The 17,782-nt window shown below is 38.2% G+C and overlaps 1 protein-coding gene across 1 annotated transcript in view; it reads right to left on the bottom strand.

The window, feature by feature from the left end:
* dnah9l (dynein, axonemal, heavy polypeptide 9 like) overlaps positions 1-17,782 on the bottom strand; it is a 74,755-nt gene that overhangs the window by 50,329 nt on the left and 6,644 nt on the right. The window contains exons 8-30 of the mRNA XM_088320688.1: positions 16,388-16,555; positions 16,117-16,233; positions 15,900-16,037; positions 15,231-15,355; positions 14,958-15,153; positions 14,784-14,888; positions 14,498-14,689; positions 12,727-12,927; positions 11,413-11,748; positions 8,398-8,475; positions 8,260-8,315; positions 8,058-8,178; positions 7,804-7,973; positions 4,862-5,084; positions 4,497-4,613; positions 3,670-3,756; positions 2,914-3,072; positions 2,749-2,832; positions 2,524-2,682; positions 1,052-1,174; positions 861-983; positions 561-785; positions 278-496 (exon numbers count right to left, since the gene is read on the bottom strand). Coding sequence (XP_088176814.1) covers positions 278-496; positions 561-785; positions 861-983; positions 1,052-1,174; positions 2,524-2,682; positions 2,749-2,832; positions 2,914-3,072; positions 3,670-3,756; positions 4,497-4,613; positions 4,862-5,084; positions 7,804-7,973; positions 8,058-8,178; positions 8,260-8,315; positions 8,398-8,475; positions 11,413-11,748; positions 12,727-12,927; positions 14,498-14,689; positions 14,784-14,888; positions 14,958-15,153; positions 15,231-15,355; positions 15,900-16,037; positions 16,117-16,233; positions 16,388-16,555 — 3,522 coding nt within the window. The remainder of the gene's footprint in view (positions 1-277; positions 497-560; positions 786-860; positions 984-1,051; positions 1,175-2,523; positions 2,683-2,748; positions 2,833-2,913; positions 3,073-3,669; positions 3,757-4,496; positions 4,614-4,861; positions 5,085-7,803; positions 7,974-8,057; positions 8,179-8,259; positions 8,316-8,397; positions 8,476-11,412; positions 11,749-12,726; positions 12,928-14,497; positions 14,690-14,783; positions 14,889-14,957; positions 15,154-15,230; positions 15,356-15,899; positions 16,038-16,116; positions 16,234-16,387; positions 16,556-17,782) is intronic.

Below are 17,782 nucleotides of genomic sequence, written 5' to 3'. Positions count from 1 at the left end.
CAGCCAGACAGACTATGCAAAATATTAACAATTTACACTGTCTTCTGCTACCATTGGCTAAGAGGATTTGGATTAGTGCTGAAATGGGCAGGACAAAATCTGTCCAACAAAAGAAAAACATTTATTTTTTATCTATACTAAAATTTGTATACATCGTCCAATTTGAAAAAATAAACCAAAAAAAGACATAAACAATATAAGGAAAACGTATAAGTTGACAGGTATAACAAAGTTAGTAGAAAGAGCTAGAATGAATATATATGATTTAATTTCTTGCCTGTTTAGGTTCTGTTCCCTTGGACACAATCTCCAGCAGGTCAGAAGCAGAAACAAAATAAAACCTTGGGAATGTGAGCCTTTTGGTCTCCAGGTAATCAGCAAGGGCCTTCTCACAAACAGACAGTCTTTGCTGAAGGACCTCCAATTTCTCCAGGAAACCGTGCTGGTTGGTCACTTCCAGCACGTTATTGTTCTGCACCATCTCGCTCATCACACTCTGGCACAAGCGTCGGCAGATAAAAAGAAATGCTTCAACCACGAAGCAAATTTGCATTAAGTACCTGAAAGTCTTGGTGTATTTCCTGAAAGCGCTCGGCATCACTGGCCAGCTGGCGACGGATGTCGTGGCTGTTGGTGAAGATGCTGTTGAGATGGGCCCAGGTCCTTTGCACTGACATCCACAAGGAGATGACAATATCTGCCACCATCAGCTTCCTCTGCCACATACTGACTTCCGGTTGAAAATATTCTACGTATTTGCTCATGAGGATGTTTTGCAGCTGCACCTGCAGAGAAAATCATCACTTCGGTCTATTTCTGGCTTAACTATTATCGGATTGCCCTATTTGATGTGGGCTCACTTGATTGTCCTCCAGAGTTTCTATCAGGTTCTCATCAGCTTTGAGCAAAGGGATTCCAGTACTGATGTGTGTGTCATAAGACAATGACATACAACTCCATGTATTTGTGATCTGTGATAAGACCTGACATTTTTTTTTTAAATTAAAAGCAAATTTAAGAAATGTCCAGGAATTTTCACAGGAGTTGGTACCTTCTCTATGGCCATTTCTTTCGCGGCTTTGTCAACTATATTTTTGACCTCGTCCTCCACTTGGTGAAGCTGCAGTTCCAGTAAGTTTCCGAGAGTGGTGTCCTCCCCCATCACAAACATTACCTGAAGACAAAAGAGATGGCAAGATGATGATAATGATCACATTTCATTTCATGCTTTTTCTCAATGAATATCATTCCATGCCAAATCACTTTTGGATGCTTCTGATGAGTAGTTAATTTCTTCTGTTTTTACGACTGGACCCCTGCAATTATGTTTTCTGAGGATACCAGGGTTGTTTGTTACTATTGTGCACAGTTGTTTGTTATTTTGGTCCTTATTTTGCCATATTGCTAATTACTTTGATTATTATGTGCTGTTTACATTATCGCTATTAGCCAATCATGTTTCTGTTCTTTTAGTTGAACACCCCTAATGGCTGGTGTACATTTTGTATTGTCCTCTACTATTCTCCTTACAAGTTGAAATTACATAGATGTTTTTTCTACGTATTTTGAGTAACTACTAAACTATAGGGGTGTCTAAACTTTACAGAAAACGGGTCAGTTTTGGTAAGCTAAAAAATTGCGAGGTCCTACTATTAGGACTGTCTTTATTTGAACAGTCTTTAATAAATTGCCGTGCCTGTTGATTGGCATCGCAACTTCATAGCTTGCCTTTGTAGCATTTTCATTTGACTCGCAAGGTCGCCCGACAAAACGCTGCAGTGCTGTTAAAACAGCTTTCAGTTGCTTCACCTTTTCACAGCGTTCATTTCCAGTTAGCCTTTTGTAGTCAGAATATTTCATCTGGCAGTGCCACTTAATTTAATATTCTTTAAAACAGTCACAGTCTCTTGGAAAAAGTAGGCAGACGCAGTTGTTTTGGATTCAAGTGAAAAATACTCCAATTTCCACTTGTCCTGGAAGTGGCGGCCCTCAGAGTCAACTTTCCTTTTATTTTTATTTTCAAGTTGCCATGTTGGAAATGGGGTGGGCTATGATTCTCATTGAAAGTCAAGGGCTACTGCCAAACTGTGGTCAACATTACTTGTGGGCCACATATTATTAATTTTATGATGGAGGCCGTAGGACAGTAAAAAAAATTGATCACTGGCCATAACTGGCCCCCGAGCCGAGTTTTGGGAATCGCTGCTACACACATTTCAGTTTAACAAGAGCTAATTTTGATTATCCTTTAATTGGTGTAATTGTTGGTAGTTTTCAGATTTCATATTTCCTGCAAAAAAAACATGGCCTCCTTTCTTATGAACAATTTCAATTGAAAAAGGAATATGTCAATCTTAATTAACAGGATCATTGGAAAGGGTATGCTAAATCTGAAATTATTCAAATTAATTAAAAGTTTTGTTCGAATCTTAGTCACCCCTGACTGAGGGATTCACGACTTGACTAAAGTCAGCTGCCTTCATTATTTGCATAACGAAAAAGCCATTCTGCAGGCAACGATACCTTGGTGGTATTTATAAGCTGCTGCCAATGTCTCTCCCTGACTGCAGTATTTTGCAGTTCATTGACGGCTCTCAGAGATGTCAGCAGATTCTTCACTCTTGACTCGAGCCCCGCGTAGACATCCCATAAACGAACATCTTTGTCCAGCATCTTCATTTCCTGCAAGGGGCAACAATGAGGGATGAAAGTTGTTCATTGTGTTTAAAGCGTGTCCAAAAGTCAAACCTTTGCAAAACGTCTAAGCTCCATGTCCATTTGCTCCACGTTGATCTGTTTCCATGGTGTCTTGGTCCAGTCCTCAATGCTGCTCTATAAAGTCGATTCCATTTTACATAAGCATTAGCACTCTTCTCATTCTTGTGTTTTTTTTCCATCAAAGATGTTTCATACCTTGACAAAGATGACCATGTCCCAAACTGCCTTGACAAGGATGATGTCGGTGCGGCATTGGCGAAGTTGCTTGTAGTCTGGGAAGGTTACTTCGAACAGATTGGCAGTGTCCTGCAGGGATTTCATTTCTGTCTCCATCGATGCTATTCTTTGATTACACTGGAGACAAGGACAAATAATTCTCTGTTTTTTGACAATTAAATAGTAAATACAGATGTGTCTCTACACAGTCAGAATTATAGGAGTTTTTGCAACTTTTCATCATGAAACACTAGTGAAAAAAAAAGAAAAAATTCCCTGTATCTCACCGAAGGTCTAATCACTTAGATTTGTAAAGGTCCGGATATTAAACAAGTACATAATATGTGACCAGCAAAAGCAAACTATCTCAGTATTTTAATTATTATTGTAATATTTCTTATTTGTCCATTGTACCATTTGTTACTTTCCAGAAGAAAAGACCAGATACTTTAGCATATATGGAAGATGGGTAGAACAGAAAAAGTACTTCATACACCATTTGGTGCTGAAAAGATGATTTTTATTTTTGCAGTTCCAACATTATGTAGTAGTTAGTCTATTTGTGTTTCGTGTATTTGTTATCTTTTTGCCCATCATGCTTTTGACCCAAAGTAATCAGCAGGTGAATTCATCATTTTACATTTTATAAAGTAGAAATGATTATTGTGCATTTATACACAGGACTATCACAAAATTGTAACTATGGCTATCAATACTGAAACTATTGGGACTCACCGTATCAATTTCTTTGTACGGTTCTTCCACACTGATGTTAAATATTGCTTCAGTACGGAAACGCTCCCTGAATTCATACTGCTTGACCTGACATTGGAAAAAAATGATGCCGGTTAAGAAGGGTTAGAATACATTTTCATACATGTCGACCTGTATGTTTCTCATATTTTATACGTGTTTTGAGAATTTTAAATTGTGAATAACAAGGTCATACAACAAGTTTTAAACTGAATTTTTCTTTTAAAGTCATCTTCTGTTCTACTGATCACCCTTTGCCTTTTTAGCTCTAATCCAGATCGTCTCAGTCATTGGTAGCAGGTGACAACCTCGTCACAGTTTGTTGATATTGTTGCGGGACACTAGCAAATATTATCCTTGATCAAGCATTCATTTTTCGATCGTATTGCACATACTGAGTTCTACTCTGCCTTTCCCACTCGAATGCCGACAGTAAGAGAGTGTTCTGTCATATAAGGAAAGTACATACATAGTATGGGAAGACAATAGAAACTGAAAAACTGACATATTTGTTGCAAATTAAATGAAATTATGATCTTGCATAACAACAAAGAAAGTTTCGAGAGGAATTGTTTGTGTTGTTGTTTGGTAAATGAAATAAACCTGCTTAAGCGAAATATTTTTGTATTTAGTCTACATAGTCCGTCTTTGCGAGAGCAGGTAGGTGCTGTGATGTGTTTGTAAGGTTTATTACTGCTTAATAAAGGGGAATTGCAATTATTTATGAGGGGAGCAATTGGCTGAGATCGACAGATATGCTATTTTTGTTTTTGACGGGCTTGGATGTTCTGCTCATACTTCAAACTCACCTCAAATCGCACACACTTCCTGCGGATAACAGAAACTTCGTTGGACTGCAGCGGCGCCACTTCGTGTTTAACCGTGAAAGCGATTTTTTGCAAACTTTTCCACTTGTCTGGGAGCTCCTGCATTTATTTGGAATAGATGATTCGTTAAACATGAAGTGCCCGTTTTTGCAAAATGTCCCAAATGTCACCATGAACTACTTTTTAGTCTTTATTTAGAAAATTAATCGATTACAAAACATGTAAAACCTTCATCATCAAATGATAATGGGCCGAACATTTTACCAAATGTTACGTGAAATGAAATAAGAAAAGGAAAGTTCACTGTAAATTGTTGCTGGGCCATGTGTGCGCTTGGATGCACTAACTTCTAGCTGTGTGTAGACACTCCCGGAGAGCTTCTGGCCATACATCTTGAGGAGCTCCGCCGTCGATTTGAGAGGTTTAAAATGTTCCTCATTGCTAATTTGTCGATCTCGCATGGCCATGAGATGTCCCATAATGTCCACCAGGCCAGCATAGTCTCCATCAGAGACCTTGCTGGAAAGACCTTGGGATGTGTTGTGGACAAAAGAAGACAATTCTCTGACACTGTGAAAAACAGAAAATCAAGAACAATCCATGTTATGGGTGGAAGCATTTGTTTTTTAATACCGATGTGAAATTCAAATTTCTTTTTTGGGGATTTCTATATCAGTGGTTCGCGACCTTTTTCAGTATCGCAGAGCGATTTACTGTCTGACTATATTCTCGTGGCCGGCCCGATAATAACACTAGTAGTAATAACAATAATAATAATACGCCCAAATCCACTGTATAATCACTCGAACACCATTGATGTAAGTGACATAGAAAAGGAATAAGGTTTCATCTCATCATCATGCTATTTTTATTCATGGTGTCAACGTTGATTTAGCCTAAACTGTTTCCCAAAATGCTCCATTATAACACTGTACAATGTGACACAGTGAGTAATAATAGTGTGATGATGAGATAAAATTGTATGCCTTTTCCTTTGTTATCTATAATCTTAGTAGCTTAGTAGTTGGGGCTCGGCGCTCTCACCGCCACGATCTGGGTTTGATTCCCATTGCATCCGCTGTTGAGCAAATGAGGTCAGTGATATCATCAATCATTGCTGTATTACGGTGATGTACTACTGCCAAACCTTGATATAACATTATAAGATGCGTGTTTACAGGATTTTTTTTTTTTAGCAAAAACACGTTTTTTTTTCTTTTTCTGTGCCGCCTAGTACTTGTGGTTGCCAACCACTGATTCATAAAACGTCACAAACACACTGAAACAAAAGTATTCTGTGTGAATTTATTTTCATGGTAATTTTTTCTTACATACATTTATTTATGAATTCTATTGATGTTATTTGTATCTGCTTCTATATATGTTTTCTGGAAAAATTAGAAAACATAAGAAAATGAATTTTAATAACCTAAAATGATTAGATATGGGGCAGCACAGCGGCACAGTGGTTAGCGCGTGTGCGGCACAGTTCTGAGGTCATAAGATCAAATCTCCTGTGCGGAGTTTGCATGTTCTCCCTGTGCTTGTGTGGATTTCCTCCGGGCACTCCGGTTTCCTCCCACATTCCAAAATCATGCAGGTCAAGTTAATTGGCCGGTCCAAATTGTCCCTATGTGTGAATGAGCGAGTAAATTGTCTGTCTCTGTGTGCCTTGCAGCTGGCTGGCAACCAGTTCAGGGTGTCCCCTGCCCACTGCCCGGAGATAGCTGGAATGGGCTTCAGCACCCCCGCGACCCTACTGAGGATAAGTAGTACAGATAATGGATGGATGGATGGATGGATTGGATATGGCCTGCTCATTTAAGATATAATTTATCGTTTTAGGAATCCTTTCGAAATAAATGTTTTATGTAAGAGAAAAATAGGAAAAAAAATCTGATGAGTTTGTATAGTCTGAATCTAATGTTCATTTTATTTCAACATCAAAAGTTTAAAACATTGTCTGTTAAGGAAATAATTTAAAATCATCTATCTATACATAAAGACAAAATAGTTCTGATTTTTGTAATCATTACTATATTTGCAGTGATAAATCATTTATGAATTGATGTTCTTTATAAAAAATGGTAGTTTTCTCTGTGACAAATATTACCTTATATATATATATATATATATATATATATATATATATATATATATATATATACAGTGAACCTCGGCTCTCGACCATAATCCGTTTCAGAACCCTGTTTGAAAACCGATTTGTTCGAACACCGAAATATAATGTAAATCGTTTTGATCCGTTCCAACATCCTGAATGTTTACCTTGAATATTTAACGTAAACATGAAGCTGACCCAGGCTAATTGTACATTCGCGTTATCGTAATCTTCCATACGAAAGATTACGCTAACATGAACGTGTACAAATAAAAAAAAAAAGAATAAAGAAAAGAATTATGAATAGGATTTCTTACCTTTGTGGTGGTCAGCAGAAGGCGCAGGTGGACGGTGGAGCTATTATTTCTTTCTTAAATGCAATAGTTGTACGCACTACTTTTCTTTTTTCACCTGTAGCAACTTTGCTGCTTGCACTGACTATCTTCGGAGGCATAATTAGGGGCTAAATCACTTCGTACACCTATATTAAAAGCAAAAGCAAAACGAAGCACGTCCGCACGCGATAACAGTTGGTCACGAAATGAGCGATCTACACCCGTACGCCGCTCAGCATCGCATCCTAACGTACGCACTCCCGCATAACCGGCGTTCGAACTCCGATTTTTTGACTGAACAGCGAAGCAATCATTTCTCGAAATTTTTGGTTGGACTCCGATTTCTTCGAACTGAGAGGCGTTCGAAAACCGAGGTTGCACTGTTGGCTGCTTATCCTCAGTACGGTCGCAGGGGTGGAGCCCATCCCAGCTATCTCCGGGCAGTGGGCAGGGGACACCCTTAACTGCCAGCCAGTTGCAGGGCACACAGGGATAGACAATTCAGTCGTTCATTCGCACATAGGGACAATTTGGACTGGCCAATTCACCTGACATGCATGTTTTTGGAATGTGGGAGGAAACCGGAGTGACCGGAGGAAACCCACACAAGCGCGGGGAGAAAATGCAAACTCCACACAGGAGGTTCGATCTCATGACCTCAGAACTGTGCCGCACACGCCCTAACCACTGCGTCGCCGTGCTGCCTTATATATGCCCTATATATATGCTTAATGCAATGAGTCAATTCCAGCAGTTCTGAAAGTTGGTCAACATAGTGAATTATTGCACAAACATGACAACATTTTAGTTGTGTCTGGAGTGTGTTCATAAGCACCTCTCATTGACGTGATTGAGCAAGTGATCTTTGAACATCCAACTCCATTGCTTGATGACGTTCATCAATGCGTGCTTGAATGGTCTGTTGTCCAGCTGCAACCAGTTACAGAACACTTTTCTGTCCTCCATCTTGCTCACTTTCTCGTGTAGGGACTCAAAGTGATTGATCTGCTTGGAAGACAGACGTCAACTGAGGAAAATAATACTATAATATGATAATATTACAATAATAGAATAAATTCTCAAAGGCACCTGCTCTTTAAAGTTTTCCAGAGTGGGCAGCTTCTTCTTTAATTCGTAGTCTGCATACAATTCAGCTTCCTCTGGACTTAAAACATGGCCATAAAGCAGGAACTGTCTCATGAATTCTGACCTGTCAATATCAAGACACAAAGACACAATGTCTGCTAATCATCGAAACAAGCAAAATGTATCAGTTCCTCGCCCATCTCACTTGTCGTTAGTCCAGAGGTAGCGGTAGCTGTTGAATGTTCCTTGATATTCTCTGACCTGATTTTTTTTTGTTGAAATTGTTAGCCTCAGCTGAGCCATGACTAAACATTTTTGTCAGGGCAGCTATGAACATACTCACCTTGCCGATCGCTGAATGTGCTCGGGAGCGTAAAGCGTAACACATTTCTGACAAATCCTTCATTTCATTGATGTCGCTCTGCATGAAAGTCAGGAAAGACAAATTCAAAATATTTACATAGGTGGAACATTTCTTTCCTGTGAGCAACGTCAGATGGCAGAAAATTGACAAGAGCTGACCTGAATAAAAACAAAGACAAAAATACGCTCATCTTTGTATAAAAAGCAGACAAAAAGTGGGAATATAACATAACCCATATATCATCTAGCTTTGATCAACACAACAATTTGGACTTCGTGATGATGGGCATGATAATATCAATAGTATTATATTATTATTATTGTATTGTTTTATAAGAAAGGCCCAAAATAATGTAGAAAACAGTGTAAAACACTTCTACCAGGGAAAATTGGAGAAAATCAAGTGTTGTAAATATACTGGGTTTGGGGGCGGTCACACAGACATTTGCGGCTGAATCACGGCCAGAAATTTCTGCCTTTGACGTCAAGGGGGTGAACATGGATCCCCGTCAGCGTAGTGACCTCGTCTTAATCCATTTTTATTTCTTGACATTTCTTTTCAAGATAATAAAATAAAAATGATGCCATAGCTTGAAATCTTGATCTTCACGGGACTGTGTCTTGTGCGGTTATGATTTCTACAGCCCGGTGCCGAGATTTGCATCCCTTCGCTACTACAACCACTTTTACCTCGTTTTATCTCACTTTTAGGGAATGTAATGGCGAACATATAACCAAAACCACTTCGTCTTGCATTTGTTGGAAATGTAATACAACTTAAACCATTCCGTCTTTGTTTTTGTTGTGAACGTAATCGAACGGTAAATCCTCACCCCTCGCGTGAACGCGCATTCTGCTGCGCTTCCAACGAAAGCGATCGTATTCTATATAAAACGCTTATTAAAACTATAAAGCGCGCTAATTATAACAATTGGGAGATCCTAGTCTATATAACGCGTTTATTTAAACAATAAAGCGCGATCGTATTCTACAAATTGCGTTTGTTAACGCGGATGCAAAAGTCATCAATGTCAATGTACGCTTCCCACAAAAGCGATCGCAGCAGAATGCGCTTTCACGCGAGGGGGTGGGGGGTTGGATGTGTTGTGTAGGAGTCGGATTTGGGCACAACACCGGCTCGGGAGCTTTTATACCCGTGGTCCACACGAGAAAATGACGCAGAAATGACGCGATGAGGAAGCGGAACAGTCGCCGGCGTGTTTTGCGGGCATACCACCGATGAACAGCGGGTTGGCCAATTTTGCGCATTTTCCATCGCGGGCAACCACGGGCTAAAAAAAAACCGCAAAATTTTAGCCGTGATTCAGCCCCAAATGTCTGTGTGACCGGCCCCTTTGCCATGAATCAGCATACTATTATTTGCAAGGAATGCTGCACTAGCACAAATGGAATACGGTAACAAAATCTTCCTAATTAATATTAAAAGGCACTTATCACAGAGCTAGAGAGAGAATTTTTTAACTTCAACTGAAAAAAATAAAAATAAAATAAATACTCCATTAGCAGAGGATTTAAAGATTATTCATCTTGTTTAACAATGTTTTAACACCTTTTGTTGAATATTATATCATATTATATTACTGTCTGCAACCAGATACACTTTGTTGAGTAGGTAGGTCAGACTGGATATCTATTCATATTTTGTCCTAAACATTTTGACTGGACATCTACTGATGATCGTTTTCTTCTTTTCTACAATTTTCTTTTAGTAATGTAGGGTCTAATCAATCAATCAAGCAATCAAACAACCTTTTCATCCTAGCAAAACAGTAACCATAAAGGTTTCTGCCACATCAAGAGTTAAACAAATTGTAAAATTAAAAAAACAACAACAATACAAAACACTAATTAACTGTATTGCCAATGATGAATATGGACATTTTCTACCCGCTGACACCTTTTCTGGCTTAAGTCATCATTGCAGCCTCTGTCAAACTATCCTTATGGCGCATGCAAGTACTTACATTTCTTAAGATGTGTTTGAATGTACCTCTTTGTTTATCTTTTTGGGGTTTGGGTTGGTGTTTGCACTGTACTCGAAACCGCCATTTCTTACTTTCATTCAACACTTGTCAGAACCATAACAGACGGTGGACCCAAACGCGTAACGTTTTCGTACCAAGCTTTATTTTACGGAAACGGGGCAGTCATGCGCGAGAACACAAACGCCAGCGATTCGGCGATCGTGGGGCAGAAAAGTCAGGCGCGGGAAAACTGGAAGCCAGGGGCAGACGAGATTGATACCGGATGCAGGATACACGAGCAGGATACCAGACAGGACGGGACGGGACAGATGGGATCAATACCGGATACACGAGCAGGATACCGGACAGGACGGGACAGACGGGGTCGATACCTGATGCAGGATATACGAGCAGGATACCGGACAGGACGGAAGCGATACCGGATACTGGGTACACGAGCAGGATACCGGACAGAGTCAAAATGCTTGCCTTGCAAGTGCAGAGGTTCGTTGACGGACTGACTAGGAGTGAAAGAGAGCACTGAGTTTAAATAGGAGGAGAGCCAATCAGGACACGAGCAGCAGCTGGCGCCAAATGAGCGGGCACAGTGAGGGCAATGGGCAATCGTTACAACACTAACAAAAACCTGTGATGAGTATTAGGTCACCTTCTACGCCATCCCCCTTTCCCTCAGCCCAATGTTTCCCAAAGCTGGAAAACTTTTGCCAAAAGTAAGATAAAAGCAGACAGGCACAGCGGAGAGAACATATAGAGTCTCTTAAAACTCAGTTCGGCAATGTTAACACATACTTTATAGGGAAAGTATTCTACTTTTAACTTTTAAGGACACCTCAAACGATGAACACCACATTTAAAGTTTGGTTCAAATTGACTGGAAGTGAATTTGTCAATATCATGGAATTAAGGAAATTATATTTTCATTACAATGCTGAGGTTATTTTTACATAAGGGCATGATGAGAAAAATATAATTCATTATATTGCATGCACCTGATAATGATCGTGATGTCTGTGTTTGGCAACTCTGGGGATAAAGGATGCCATGTTTAGAATGCCCGCCACCATGTTGTCCACAATGTCGAAGAAGTTGCCTTTTTTGCTGAAGTCTAGTTGGGGATTGAAGCACATATCACGGCCGTTCAGCACCAACTGCACCTCAAACAATGGATTAGGTTGCTGGGCTGGATCAGTGTTGTCCAGTAGGTACTGCAAAGAGCACTGAATTGCTTGAAAAAAGCCATCCAGGATCATTTGGTCCACATAGTCAGAGTAGGCCTGCCACTCGACGCTGTTCAGGTCAGACACAGCCAGGAGTTTTTGGTTCTCCTTAAAAAAATACAAACAGACTTTGAAAAGCCAAGAAAGTGTTAAGATTTTGTGAAATTCGGTTGGAATTTCTGCTTCTGTACTACAGTGGTACGTCTTAATAGGAACATCTCTAAACAAGATAATTTCAATACACGAGTTTTATCTGCAACAGGGCTCTTGCTCTCTATACGAAAGAAAATCCAGGTCACAAGCAGTCCCAAAAGGCTACCAGTAGAGACCTCTCAAGACTGCTCTCTGCCAGCATTAGATATTTCCAGTTTGGGCATTCAAAATTTCAAAAATACTAATAAAAGGTCTCTTGAACGCATATCGTATGTGTCAACCACAGCCAATGGCTCCAGTATAATGATTGCATTTCCCTTTACAAGTGATAATAAACCTCACAAACACAACACGACAACTATTTACTCACAACAAGACAGACAATGTAAAATACCACGCCAATACTAAAAATCTACGTATACGTTGTTGTCTGCGCATTAGCATCATCAAAGACAATACGAGATTTCTTTTTAATTTCCCGTATAAAAATTGTTGTACATTGTAGACAATTTGAAATGTTTAAAAAACGTGTTAAATATGGGGAAAATGTATAAATTGACAGGTATGCAATATCCGTAACTCCTTGCAATGGCCACACCCACCCCTTTCTCTACACTTAGCATATACCTCAGATACGCCCTTATCCTCCGTGGTAAGTTCTCATAATAAACTCACTTTTTATTTCATTAATATAATTTTATTTATCTTATTACTGTATTGTTTTGTGTTTAATTACTTTTAGAATGTGTTTTAGTTTTATTGCTATTTAGTGTTCACTTGGATGCTTTCCAGAAGACGGGAACTGACCCATTTGTTTATAATTTTTTCAAATAGGTAAAATTTGCTTGTTAGATGAACAATTTAAGCTACGAGCATAGTCCTGGAACGGATAAAGCTTGTAAGAAGAAATAATGGACATTGTTTCAACAGTACCTGAAGAAGTATGTGGATTTGCTCGCCCGTACTGGTGACAAGTGCATGTAACTTGCTGATGCCTTCATCGATGTCAGGAAACAGCAGAAGAGTTGAGTCGTGACTCTTTCTTGTGACAATAGCATTTTTGCTGAATTTTGCTATGAGTGTCTGCATGGCCTCCACATTGTCTTTGCTTCTCCCAACTCGACTCCATAGGATCTGGTGATCCGACCGACCAACCATCCGACAGAAAATTCAAACAGTGAGACACACAATTCAATTTATTTTTCTAATTGTAAAAATTATTCAAAAAAATTATATTATTTTGAATGATAAGAAAAAATACAAACATCTTTTTTAAACACTTGCAGGTCAATTGTTTTTTAGTTTTTTTACAAAACATCAGGCTCACCAAGAGGGAGCTGAAATGATTTTTGGCCATCTTGGTGTTATTGGTACGCCCAAAAAAAACAAATAACATGTGAAAGGCTGGGCAAAAAAATAAAAATGGTGTGGTTTGGTCACTTTGAGTCTCCATAGTTTGTACTCTTCTTTGTGCTTTGTAGCACTTGTTTTCAATTGCACTACACGGTAAAAAGACATGTAGTGTTTAAATATCACACAATATCTAATATATCCAACAGTTTTGATTAAAGATTGGATCCGGATAAAAGGTGCAGTACTTAAAAACATCCCAGCCTTGGAGTTTTTTTCATGTTTTTGAATTACAATTATTACTATCATTATTTATTTATTTTTAATTTACATCAGCACCATAAAACATGAATCCATGCTGCAATTATGTGCTGCATTATAAATAATTTATCTTTGGAGTCAACCAAGCAATTATTAAATGTTTCTAGTTACCTCTATGACAGTGAACAACATTATGGTATGAATTATTAGGATGAGTGAGTATTGATATCAGGTATCAGTATCAGTGGAGGTACCAGCCTTTTTCAAAAGTAGCGGTACTAATGTGGTTAACTGATACTGTTATCTGAGGGCTTTTAGTGGCAATTTAACAATCCGAAACTTAAAATTAAAAGGATAATACATTGCCATAAAATAAAGGCAATGTCAGATAAGAACATTTTCTAATGTGTTGTGGGTAGTTCTTTAAAATTATCAGAGGTGTTTTGCAGAGGGTAGGGATTGTAATTAACTAGCAGAGAAGCTCTCTCAGCTAGAGCTCTCCTCTTTCATCAACCCTGGTTTATGGACGGTCTCTCAAACCACTCACAGGCTATGAAAGTTGGCCGGAACTTCTCTTCCACCTTAATGCTGAGCAACGGATACCCTGTGCTGAACCATCTGCTCTTCATCACACAAAATTTATTGTGAAGTTATCTGACGACACCGCCTTGTTTGGACTCGTCTTTGATGGGGACGAGGCAGCATACAGGAAATAGGTGGAGGCGCTGATGACGTGCTGTTCGAAAAGTAGACTGACAAAGAACACCTCAACTCTAAGGAAGTCACACTCGACTTCAGACAGGCGTGCACGGATCCAGTTCCACTAATCATAAATATCAACAGTGTTGGGAGAGTCCAGTCCTTCGAACTCCTGGGCGAGGACATCTCCTTGGTTTTATCTTATTCTTCTCTTTAAAGTTTTATTATGTGTTTATCTTGGAGTGTCATGTCTAATCCTGTTGCATACAATCTTCCACTACATTGTCATCAATGACAATAAAAACAATTACATATTATTATTATCAATTTTAATTAGAATTAATGGTATTATCCTATCAAGCATGGAAATGTATTCTATTTAAAGCATAGTAACCTGGACAAGGTCTTTTGTCGTCTTGATATATTCCAACACATCATCCTTAGCCCATGTTAAAACTTTCAGGGATGGATCCAATTGTTGCCTGGTTCTTTCCATCTCATCCTTTACAAGTCCCAATTCCACATCCAGAATGGTACACTTCAGTTGATTATACCACTGGGTGACCAAACCCAGTGTCTGAGCTTGCTGCAGGATACAACCAATGTGGGAGTATGATTGCTTAGTGTTTAGGGCGCTTGGAAGATTTTGGAAATATCTGATGAGCAGAAGTTGAACTCACCAGGAGGAGTCGCTCCCGTTTGGAGAAGAGCTGAAGAGCTGCTTCAGGAATATTGTGGCTCTTCAGCATTGACAAATATTTAACCTCCTTGAGCACAGATCTCAACTTGATGTCAAGTGATGTGGTGTTAATAAATTACAATTGTATGCGAGTCAATAGTGTTCTTTTACTTACAGCAAGACTGAAGTTGACGTGAAACAAGCCTGTGGTGGTATCAAGAGTTAACAGTGGGTCCTGTAGATGTCTTTGGCATAGTTCCTCCAGACCTTCAGTCCAGTGTGAGAAAAGCTCCTGGTCCTGTTGCTCCAAAGCTTCCAAAAGACATTCACATTTTTGGAGGGCTGTGTTGGCCACAGTGCTGCCTAAAGTACTGGGAATTAATAGAAAATAGCTCATTCACTGTGAACTGGGAGCTCTTTTGCTGAAGTGTGTGTCATTAGGCTTTACATATGTGCAAGTTGGTAAAGGTTTCCTCTGTTGGTCAAAATGCGAGATTGAAGCTCCTGTGACCATTTTAGGCTTCCAGCCACTAGGGGTAAGTTCTTTCCAAGAACAAGATATCTTGGTGCATGCTGAAACACACAAGCTTTACTTCTATCATATATGAATGACTTTATTAATAATTCTTTCATTGCTCACAGGGGTCGCTAGAGTGCTATAGCACATTAAAACTGACATCGGGAAAACACTGAGAAGTAAAATGGTGCATTTTCGGTCATTTTGAGTCTTTGAAATATGGCGCTGTATTTTACTTGTTTTCAGTTGCACTCAACCATACAGCAACGTTTGGTTGTAAACAAATACACGCTGTCAACTTAAATGAAAAAGACTGTAAACATTAACAAACACAAATTTTCAGTGTTCCCAAGTGAGCAATGTTGCCACAAACTGGTGGTAACATCCTTATTTTTTAAATCCTGCAATACTTAGGCACCAAGGTGCCCCCAAAGCAATTTATTTTTAACATGAAATGTCTGATACTGGGTTACAAAAATTCACCGAGGATAAAACATAGAGGTAAAATAAGGTATTTTTAAAAGTTTTAAAAAATATGAAGTCGCAGCCCAAAAATGTTTACTTACCTATATTAAATCATACATATTCAAAAGTCCTCACCCCATGTTTATGTTGACTAAACAGAAACTGGCAGTGGTCAATTTCCTGGTTGAACATGTCCAATAACACTGTATAGTTGTGTGAGAAGAGTTGATGGATCCTGGGTCTCTCAAGCAGGTTGCCAAAAATCTGCAAAAGCTGAAAAGGAAAATATTATAAAGATGGACGGCAAAACGTGTGAGATCAAAAATGATCGATCAATAGGTAAAAGTCACACCTTAAAAGTAGAAGTTAGATTTTGTGAATGCTGGAAGGCTAGATTTAGGACAGTTCCCAGCCTCTGGTCAAAATCTTTGTTTTGTTCCATAAAGTTCTTGTGTTGCTGAACAAAATCCTGCATAACAAAAACAGACAAATACAGAAAACATAGTTTGATTTGTGAATGTCAGATGTTGCAGTTACTGTGTGTTCGTAATTGTCACTGAAAACATTAATCATTTCAAAATCATGTATGTTGTAGTTATCAACTTATCCGACTCAAACCTCACATCATTTGTGTAGTCCAAGGGATCATATATGCTTTCTTTGACGGATCGCCAGCAGTCCTGAAATTCCTCACTCATGCTGAACACTATTTCGCTAAAGATCTTTCCTCTGGACCCACCAACTTCCACTTTCTCAAGCTTGAGAAAATCTAGTGCCGATACAAAAAGCTCCTGTGCATAAAGTAAAAAAAAAAGAAACCAGGTTGTAGTTTATTTTGTATGGTTATACCATTTGTTGATTTTGTGCATTTTGTGCGTTTCAAGTCAGTAATTGGAACTAAAAAACTTCAAATGTGGGGGGCGTTGTTTGAGGTGTCCTTAAAAAGTTGAAATTTTCTCTTTTAAGTATGTGTTAACAATTCCTAACGGAGTTCAAAGAGCTATTACATATTTTCCACCCAAACTATCTGCTTTTATCTCATTTTGAATAAAGTTGTTACGGGACACATTTGATAGAAGGAAAGGGAAAGAGTGACTTTCTGCCCGTCGTTACAGTTTTTTGTTAACATAGCATGAAAATGGTGAAAGTGAAAATACAGCCAACCCAAACCCCCAAAAAGATGAGAAAAAGAAGGGTTTACTCAAGCGCATCTAAGAAATCGACGTACTTGATGAAGGGGCTGAGATTATGACTTAAATCAGGAAAAAGTGGCAGAGAGTAACAAATGTTCAATATCCCGAGTAAAATGAACATATATGCAGATCAATTAGTGCATTAACGTTTGTATACTACATTGATTTAACACACAAAATCATTTAAGAATGATAAAAAAGACCCCACCAAAAATTCCACTTTGTTAAAATAATCTAAAAAAGGCAACTGTAAAATGTTAGCAATAGAACATTTAGTGTAGATAAAATACTATTAAACTAGTCCAAAACGTTTGAGGGAGCTATTCAGGCTGAAAAAAAAATCATTAGAGAACATTTTAAAGCTTTATATAAGCCTCTTAAGGGTGGTAATAAATATCGTTTACACACGTTATATATACAGTATATGTATGTATGGCAGTGGTGTATATATATATATATATATATATATATATATATATATATATATATATATATATATATATATATATATATATATATATATATATATATATATATATATATAAATATATAAATATATATATATATATATATATATATATATATATATATATATATATATATATATATATATATATATATATATATATATATATATATATATATATATATATATATATATATATCATGCATGTGTCATATTTGTAGTTTCAGTGAGGCTCCTTATGTTGCGTGTGCAAGTATGTGTATTTCCTAGACTCTCCAAGTAAAATCTTCTTTTATCATCTTTTGGGGGTTTGAGTTGACGTTTGGACTACACTTGAAACAGGCATTTTCTTCCTTTCA

The sequence above is a fragment of the Urocampus carinirostris genome, chromosome 1 (genome assembly GCF_059441175.1).
Source record: "Urocampus carinirostris isolate Australia breed hairy pipefish chromosome 1, RoL_Ucar_1.0, whole genome shotgun sequence".
Classification (NCBI taxonomy): domain Eukaryota; kingdom Metazoa; phylum Chordata; class Actinopteri; order Syngnathiformes; family Syngnathidae; genus Urocampus; species Urocampus carinirostris.
This window is presented reverse-complemented; position numbering and strand designations above follow the sequence as displayed.